Here is a 9,333-nt window from a genome sequence, read left to right as displayed (position 1 = left end):
GCTGCCCCTTTTCCTTTCTAATAAATTATCTTTTTTCCTTCTAATAAGTGCCCCTTCCCCTTCCGATAATGACCCTTTTCATCTCTGATAAGTGCCCTATTCATTTTAAAAAAAAATTCTCGTTTTCTTTTTAATAAGAGCTATTTCTGCCTTTTCATAAAAGACCCCTTTCACATACAGAAAATGCTCCTATTAAAATCTGACCCTTTTCTTTCAACAAATGCACATTTTCCTTTATTATAAGTGCCCCTTTTTTATAATCATAAGTTTCCCTTGTGATATCTGGTCAGTGCCATTTTTCAGATGCGATAAACACCCTTTGACCTCTGGTAACTTCCCTTTTAACAAGGATACGTGCCCTTCTCCTTTCTAATAAGGGACCCATACCCTTTTCATAAATGCCCCTTTTCACCTCTTACAAATGCCCCTATTAAAATCTAATGGTTGCCCCCTTTCCGTCGATAAATGCCCATTTCCCATTCTCAATGCCTTTTTTCATCCTTGATGAGTGCCTCTTTTCAAGTGTAAGGAGTGTCCCATTTTCACCTCTGATAACTACCCTTTGTACTTTGACACGTGCTCCTTTTCTTTTTTAATAAGTGTCTTTTACATTTAGATAAGGGTCCCTCTTTTCTCTCATCATCAAACGTGCCCCTAATTTAAAGGGACTAAGAACAGTTTCCCTTAAAGCTTGCTCGCCACGCACGCTCGCATTAATAGATGATATAATGTTTACTTATCAAAGGTCTGTTCAGTCTTCCGTTGTGAGAATATGCTATTACCCAATCAGGATTGTTTTTTCCTTATATGTTGCAATTTTTAGTACTGAGCCTTAACATAAAGTGACCTCTTAAATGTTTTCCTCACTCGCTCGCAAATGACTATTCAGACCATCACACCCAACTGCAAAGTATTTTGTATGATGTATAAAGAGAAACAAATAATGAAATCATCCCTGATAATGTCACCAAAATGTAGGGGTATAATAATGTCTAAAAAAATGGTAAATCTTCGGTTTGAGATTTTTCTTTGTAAGTGCCCTATTTTAGTTGGTGCCCCCCCCCCCACTTTGGAACTCGCTCGGTCGCCCTTTTGTTTTCCCCATTCAAATCAAGTAATTTGGGAGGGAGGAGGGGTTGGGAGGGGTGAGCAGTGTGGGGGTAGGAAGGGGAATACACAGGGGCGGGAGAATAGGTTTCCTGGGCAAGGTGCGGGTGGGGCAGGGAGAACTTTTTGTTATTATCTTCTTCATTCAATGTTATGATTTGTAATATATTTGTTGTTGTTGCTATTTTAATGTTTTGTTTGTAGTTATTATGACATCAAAATCAATGATTTTATATGTATTAACAGAATGTCTTTTTTTCTCGATTTGGATCCACCCATGGCAGTGGCGGATCCAGGGGGGGGGGGCCGAAACGGCCGCGGCCCCCCCCTATTGGCGGCGCAAAAAAAAGGAAGAAAAAAAAAGAGGGAAAAAAGAGGGAAAAGGGAAGAGAAAAAAGAAAGGAGAAGAGGAGAAACAAAAAAGGAGAAGAGAAAAGAAAGGAGGAGAGAAAGAAAAAAAGAAGAGAAAAGAAAAGAGAAGAGAAAAGATAACGAAATTATTGAATAGAGGGGGGCCGGGCCGGCCGCATAAAATCTCGAGCCGCGGATTCAAAGTTAAACGTTAAGAACAGCCCCTGCGCTACAAAGGTCATCACTCTTAAGTGAGAAATTTGAAAGGGCACAAGTTATATACTCAACAGTCAAATTTTAGATTAACGGTAGGGCCGCTTCACAACTCTTATATTGCCCTTCATTTGAATTCAGCTCATACCAACTCGCTTGTGCTTGTATTTGAACTCATGTTGGTAGTAATCATGGACAGGGGCGGCAATCCTGGGCCCGATAGGGGGACACGTCCCCCAGGAAATTTAGAAATATAGCTAGAAAGAAATATAGCGGAAAGAAGGTACATATTGGGCTCAGGGATTTTCTAGAATGCATAATTTCAGCATTCAACATTGCAAAATCTCGCTTGGTCGCTACGCCCCGGCCGGCCGCGGCCCTCGCCCGATAACACAAAATTGTGACGCTCCCGGCCGTGATTTATCCATGGTTGGTGTAATAGATCTTTTTTCCATTTCATTTCTACTAACCTAATTGTGTGCCATCACAATCCTGATTGTTTCATTTTCCCTTTAAAGCAGGCACGTAGCCAGGGGCGGTAGGGGCAGTAAGATGACATAGGACGAAAAAGGAGCAGACAAAGAAACATTTTTGAAAATTCTGACAAGTCGAGAACGGTACAACGAATCGTCTTCTTTCTCTAATAATTTAATGAAATGTCAAAGCTTTCGCGCATCGCTCGGGAGGGGGCAACTGAATTCAGACAAGGATTGGGAGTCGAGAATGGTAAAACGAATCGTCTTCTTTGTCTAATAGTTTAATGAAACGTCAGAAGTTTACGCGCTACGCGCGGGCCGGGAAAAACTGAATTCATACAAGGATTTAGAGTCGAGAATGGAACAACGAATCGTCTTCTTTCTATAATAATTTAATGAAACGTCAACGTGATTCGCGCGGAAGGGCGGGGGGGGGGGGGGGGGGGGGGGAGGTGGCTGAATTCAGTCAAGTTATAAGAGTCGAGAATGGTACAACAAATCTTCTTTCTCTAATAATTAATGAAAGGTCAAAGCTTCCGCGCTTTGCGCGGGCGGGAGGAAATTGAATTCATACAAGGATTAAGAGTCGAGAATGGTACAACGAATCGTCTTCTTTCTCTAATAATTTAATGAAACGTCAAAGCTTCCGCGTTTCGCGCGGGAGGGGGGGGGGGGGAACTGCATTCAAACAAGGATTAAGAGTCGAGAATGTTACAACGAATCGTCTTCTTTCTCTAATAATTTAATGAAACGTCAAAGCTTCCTGAAAACTGATTTCAGACAAGGATTAGGAGTCTAGAACGGTACAACGAATCATCTTTTTTCTCTAATAATTTCAATTTAACCTATAAAAGTTCAAAGCTTCCGCGCTTTGCGCGGGAGGGGGGGGGGGGATTCAGACAAGGAATACGAGTCGAGAATGGTACAACAAATCGTGTTCCTTCTCTAATAATTTAATGAAACGTCAAAGCTTCCGCGCTTTGCGCGGGAGGGAGAAACTGAATTCAGACAAGGACTACGAGTCGAGAAAGGTAAAACAAACCGTCTTCCTTCTCTAATAATTTAATGAAACGTCAAAGCTTCCGCGCTTCGCGCGGGAGGGGGAAAACTGATTTCAGACAAGGATTAAGAGTCTAGAACGGTACAACAAATCGTCTTCCTTATCTAATAATTTAATGAAACGTCAAAGCTTCCGCGCTTCGCGCGGGAGGGAGAAACTGAATTCAGACAAGGATTAACAGTCTAGAACGGTACAACGAATAGTCTTCTTTCTCTAATAATTTAATGAAACGTCAAAGCTTCCGCGCTTCGCGCGGGAGGGAGAAACTGAATTCAGACAAGGATTAAGAGTCTAAAACGGTACAACGAATAGTCTTCTTTCTCTAATAATTTAATGAAACGTCAAAGCTTCCGCGCTTCGCGCGAGAGGGGGAAAACTGAATTCAGACAAGGATTAAGAGTCTAGAACGGAACAACAAATCGTCTTCCTTCTCTAATAATTTAATGAAACGTCAAAGCTTCAAAGGGAGAAACTGAATTTAGACAAGGATCAAGAGTCTAGAATGGTACAACGAATTACCTTTCTCTAATAATTCAATTTAAACTATAAAAGGTCAAAGCTTCCGCGCTTTGCGCGGGTGAGGGAAAACTGAATTCAGACAAGGAATTCTAGTCGAGAATGGTACAACAAATCGTCTTCTTTCTCTAATAATTTAATGAAACGTCAAAGCTTCCGCGCTTTGCGCGGGAGGGGGAAAACTGAATTCAGACAAGGATTAAGAGTCTAGAACGGTACAACGAAAAGTCTTCTATCTCTAATAATTTAATGAAACGTCAAAGCTTCCGCGCTTCGCGCGGGAGGCGGAAAACTGAATTCAGACAAGGAATACGAGTCGAGAACGGTAAAACAAATCGTCTTCTTTCTCTAATAATTAATGAAAGGGCAAAGCTTCCGCGCTTCGCGCGTAATGGGGGGGGGGGGGGGGGGGAGGGGGAGTGATATGAGTTTGTTGATATCTTTTCTCGTTTATTTTGGTGATAAATAACACTTTCACAATATTATGCTCAAATTGTTGCTCGCTCGCTTCGCTCACTAGCCGAATTGTGAAACCAGAAAATTACTTTTTCGGGAAAGAGGCCATAGCCCCCCCCCCCCCCGATGAAAATGTCAAAAGTTGTACCGGTATGGTGCTTCTAATATGACCTTGAAAAAAACCGGTCTGCGCAATTTTGAAATTTCCGGCCCCCCCTATTGGAAAATCCTGGATCCGCGCCTGCATGGCATTATGTGTTTACTTAATGGAAGTCGAATCTTGATCGCCGGTAGATCCCGATCTCATGCGCATGGCCGACAAGACTATGGGATGGGATTTAAATTCAAATTCAAACTTTAATGATTTCAATTAAAAAAAACACTGAGATATGATCAAGAGATAGAGGGTGGGGGGGGGGGGCTTTCATATGGTTACGAATACTCACAGCTCACCATTCAAATGCAACCCCTCTCCCTTTGTCATCCCCCCACCCCCTGTGTCACTATGGAAGAACACGGGGGCGGATCCAGCCGCGGCGGCAAGAGAGCAATAGGGGGCCCAATACGTGAGAAAATATTCAGCGGCGAATAAGCGGGGGGGGGGGGGGGGGGAGGAGCACAATTTTATTTTGCACTTTTTTTTTTTACTGAATACCCCTCCCCCCTCCCCTTCAGCCAGGGGGAGGGGCCCGTCTTTTTTTGTTTTGTTAAATGTTAAAGTTACCTGTTTTTTGGCCCCGCCCCCTCGATCCGCCATTGGAAGAATACAACTGAGTGCACCCCACCCCGACATTCCTGTACTTTAATGAAAAGCAAACTTAGCTCTTCACTGTCTCGTTGAAAATCTCGCGATGAACTAACGAGATTTTACAACGAGAAGAACTATGAAGGTCATAGGCCTTATCGCAAATAGCCTTTGTCGCTGGCGGGCGCTCTTCGCGCAAAGGCCTCTGGGATAGAAAAGGGAGCAAACACGATCCCCGCTTTCAGGAAGCCATACAATGCCATACGTTTAGTGTAGTACTACTCAAAGTCCAAGCTATTTTTAATCAAATTTACTGCTCTTTCAGCCGCAGTTTGTAACCGATTTGATACTCATACCCAGAGCTACAGAACTAATCTTTGTTTTGTGGTACTTCACTGCAATAATGGCGGATGGAGCTCGTAGGTTTTTACAGCTTTCAGCCACTGAACTGAAGAAGTTTTGAGGGATAGGCGCGTACCAGTCAATGATGAAAAACACGCTGAACTTGCTGAAAAAGCCTACTGGGCAGAAAAGCTTGATTTGCAGGTAAAGCCTTCTGATCAGAAAGCTGAGCAAGAGATTTTAAAGTGTCAGCAGGAAAAGTTGATACTTGATGATGGTTTAATACGACTTCCAAGACCAGAGACACTTACAGACGGTTGGGAAGATGGTCCTACCAATCTGCCTGACACATCCCGTGACCACATTGACAGTTTCATCAAAGCTGGTGAGTTGTGTTTTTTTAAACATCAAAAGGTTCAATAAAGGATAAATGGTTTAAAAAAATATGTATTTAACTGAAGTATAAATATGAAATCTATGATAAGATTCGGAATCTTGGACTAGAAGCAATCTAATGTGGATTGTGGGAGCATCACGTCTCATTTCTGAATCTGATCATCATCAATTCATGGGCATAATATTTTAAACTGTCATAAATTTGTTAGGTTCTAGTCTACTCATGTTACTGTTAGTCTATTCATATAGGAATTATTTTTATTTGTTTCTTTGCACAGGAAACCGCAGAATTGGACTGGTAAAAACAGAAGGGAGGAGAACTCTTGCGCTGGGCAAAGGTCTTTACATGTCTGGTCATGTACAGTCAGTACAATATCATGGCATCAACCCAAAGATTTGCTACTGCTTCGTGCGAGGAAAGGTATATATCAGTGATATTATTTTAATAGACCTACATGTAGAGGTCTAGAATAGATTCATATTTAAAAATAAAATTTAAATGATGAAATTGGTAAAAGAGAAATACAGCTTAGTAAATCACAGTATGACTATGTATTAAGTTATGAACCAGTTCATATTCGGAAGAAGTAATGACTCATGCCATCATTATTATTATGTTCTTTCTTCATTCCTATTATTTCACAATTTATAGGTCGTTCCTCAGGTCAAGCTTTCTGAGTCGGCATACTCGACATGGCTAGTACTGCTGAAAGAGACGGGAAGAATCTGCACAGCTGAATGCAACTGTTGCGTAGGGTAAGCTGTTAAAAAATGCAGTTACATAAAATGTAGATATAACTTGAGAATAAATCACCACAAAAGTTGACGTTGACTAGACTCACAGATGCATGAATCTTGATCCAAATATTGAAGTTTCTTTTCTTAGCTAATTTTCATTTTCATTCTAACCCTAAACCAAACCCTAGATTTTGCCTCAAATTTACCCAATGCTTCCATCATTTATACATTTAACATTTTTTAAATAATTAATTAATTTTCGTAACAAGTTTTTGTGACTTCATGACAATAAAAGGGATGGGTAGAGAAAATATTCTTTGTAAGTAATTCTTTTCTCTTTTCATTTTTTTTCTCTCACAGTGTACAGGCCACCTGCAAGCACATTGCGGCTCTCCTGTTTGCTGTAGCAGAAGTAGTGGAGGAAGGTCGCAACGCATCCTGCACGTCACAGCCTAAAGCCTGGGGCCTTCCGCCAAAAAAGAGGATGAAAGAGGCTCTCCATCAACCTCAATTTGCTGAGAACATTAAAGTTGTGGCAATGAAAGAGGATGTTATGCATCAAGAGTTAGACAATAGTAGACCTTATCGTTCGAACTTTGACCCTAGACTCCATTGCCATCGTGCCAGGCGAAATATCAATGATTTCGACCTAGACTGGCTCGCCTCCATCACAAACGGGAACTGTGGTTTGTTAGCGTACACCAAGCGGGAGCCCAATGAACTACAATCAACGCCGAACATTTCAGAGGTCGACAGATACGAAGAGGTAGTCTCTTGTGATTTCCCTTTGACTGTGGCAGAGGCTCTTCAAGATCTTTCAGACATCCAGCTTATGGAAATAAGTACCCACCAGCAACAGGTCATCATAAGAGAAACAAAACAACAGGCGAAATCGAATCTTTGGAAGAAACACAGAGTTGGTCGCATAACTGCTAGTGTTGCTGGGGACTGTGCAGCAGCTGTGAGAAATGGTACTATCCATGGCCACTCCCAAGTTGCACGAGTGATGGGATATTATGGATCAGCATCGTCTTCAGCCCTTCAATGGGGAAAGAGCCAGGAAAAGGTAGCTGTCAAACAGTACACTGCTTACCATCGACTCAAATGCAAGAACTCCAATACAAAGTGTGAGGATACAGGCTTATGGATAAGTACCAAATTTCCATACATTGCTGCCTCTCCTGATGCTATCGTCACTTGTAGATATTGTGGCGAAGGGCTACTAGAAGTCAAAAATCCATACACACAGCGAAGATCCACAATAACTGAGTATGTGACACAGAAGGGAAGCTGCCTTGTGAGCGAAAATGGAACCAACCATCTCAATCGACGTCATCCCTACTTCGCCCAGGTACAATTGCAGCTGTGGGTGTCTGGAAAAAAGTGGTGTGACTTTGTGGTAAGGACAATTGCTAAGGTCAACAATCTACACGTGGAGAGAATCTTGCTCGATGATCAGTACATGGAGAACATCCTACCCAAGATCCACACATTCTTTCACAAAGGGATTGTGTCGGAATTTGCTAGCGGCCGAGTCAAGGACATTGTGATTAACAATTCAGTGCAAAAAACAATGAAATCAATGTTGGAGAAGCTTGATGCACCAGCTCGAACAATCAAGGAGGCCAACTTTCCATGTGGCATTTGTAATGACGAATGTGAGGAGTCACCACACGATGAGGACAAAAACAGTATTGGTTGTGACTCATGCGACAGATGGTTCCACTACTTTTGTGTTGGAATCCATGGAGAAGAGCCGTTCCTGAGGCGGAGGAAGTCATCATGGAAATGCAACACGTGTTCCTCAAAACTGAAGGCATGTAAACGGACCCGTCAAGTTTGATACCTTCTCATGTTTCATTGAATACTGTTCATGAAATTAAACACTTGTTTAGATCTGAGGTGCCATGCAAACCCATTGTTGTTTATTGCCAGCTAAAACCGTACTTCCTCATTTGATGGAAATTTAGCCCGTTCTTCAAAACTAAAAATGTGTAGAGGAGTCTTTAAACTTGCGCAACAAAAGGTTGTCTATTTGAATTCTGATGTTAAATCTACATTTGAAGAATTTCCACATCTTACTAATGCCAAATATCTTTCCGAAAATGAATTGGGAGAAATTATTGATATTAAGAAAGGTTGTCTCAGAAATCAACAGTATTCATAATTTAAATCTCCACTTTCAAGATGAATTGGAAGTTTGTTATCTTGTACATGTATGAAGCATAAACATGTCCTTATTTTTATGATCTGTAAAGTTGTGTACATGATACTGATTTCTTTTCATAATGTATATGTATGAGAAAGAAAGTAAATGTTCAATTTAAGACAACTATCTTTCATGGCCTTGTATCTATTCATTTTTGTTAGGTATGGAAAGTTTTGTAATTTATGAAAGAGATAAAAAGAGAGAAATATCTTGATTCCAAAATGTATTAAAACTATCGCAATGAGTGACGATTCAGAGGAAAATAAAATTGATTCAGATATACAACTTGTTTAGTAATGAATAGTAGAGAGAGGGAAGAGATGTATGTGTTGAGCTAAGTATAGAAGATAGGAGGAAGAGATGTACTTGTTGAGAAAAGTATAGAAGATAGGAGGAAGAGATGTACATGTTGAGAAAAGTATAGAAGATAGGAGGAAGAAATGTACTTGTTGGGAAAAGTATAGAAGATAGGAGGAAGAGATGTACTTGTTGAGAAAAGTATAGAAGATAGGAGGAAGAGATGTACGTGTTGAGAAAAGTATAGAAGATAGGAGGAAGAGATGTACGTGTTGAGAAAAGTATAGAAGATAGGAGGAAGAGATGTACGTGTTGAGAAAAGTATAGAAGATAGGAGGAAGAGATGTACGTGTTGAGAAAAGTATAGAAGATAGGAGGAAGAGATGTACTTGTTGGGAAAAGTATAGAAGATAGGAGGAAGAGATGT

At 41.0% G+C, this 9,333-nt stretch overlaps 1 protein-coding gene across 2 annotated transcripts; it reads left to right on the top strand.

Annotated features, from left to right (window-relative positions):
• Nucleotides 1-5,111: 5,111 nt before the first annotated feature.
• Nucleotides 5,112-8,546, top strand: LOC115920991. Of its 2 annotated transcripts, XM_030977859.1 has the most exons (4): nucleotides 5,113-5,651; nucleotides 5,941-6,083; nucleotides 6,315-6,418; nucleotides 6,761-8,546. In XM_030977859.1, the coding sequence occupies exons 2-4, from the start codon at nucleotides 6,009-6,011 to the stop codon at nucleotides 8,241-8,243; spliced, it is 1,662 nt and encodes a 553-aa protein (XP_030833719.1). In that variant the 5' UTR covers nucleotides 5,113-5,651; nucleotides 5,941-6,008; the 3' UTR covers nucleotides 8,244-8,546. The 2 variants fall into 2 exon arrangements, with proteins under 2 accessions (XP_030833720.1, XP_030833719.1); XM_030977860.1 differs by lacking the exon at nucleotides 5,941-6,083 and having other exon boundaries at nucleotides 5,112-5,651.
• The last annotated feature ends 787 nt before the right edge of the window (nucleotides 8,547-9,333 follow it).

The sequence above is a fragment of the Strongylocentrotus purpuratus genome, unplaced genomic scaffold, assembly GCF_000002235.5.
Source record: "Strongylocentrotus purpuratus isolate Spur 01 unplaced genomic scaffold, Spur_5.0 spur5_scaffold_1, whole genome shotgun sequence".
In the NCBI taxonomy this organism is placed as follows: Eukaryota; Metazoa; Echinodermata; class Echinoidea; order Camarodonta; family Strongylocentrotidae; genus Strongylocentrotus; species Strongylocentrotus purpuratus.
The sequence above is the reverse complement of the archived record's forward strand: the minus strand, read 5'-3'. Positions and strand labels throughout refer to the sequence as shown.

Bases quoted from the DNA above. Each gene is read 5' to 3' on its own strand.
- LOC115920991 (XM_030977859.1), top strand. From the start codon at position 6,009: ATGTCTGGTCATGTACAGTCAGTACAATATCATGGCATCAACCCAAAG. The intron at 6,084-6,314 runs GTATATATCAGT...CACAATTTATAG, and splicing joins ACTGCTTCGTGCGAGGAAAG to GTCGTTCCTCAGGTCAAGCT. The intron at 6,419-6,760 runs GTAAGCTGTTAA...TTTCTCTCACAG, and splicing joins GAATGCAACTGTTGCGTAGG to TGTACAGGCCACCTGCAAGC.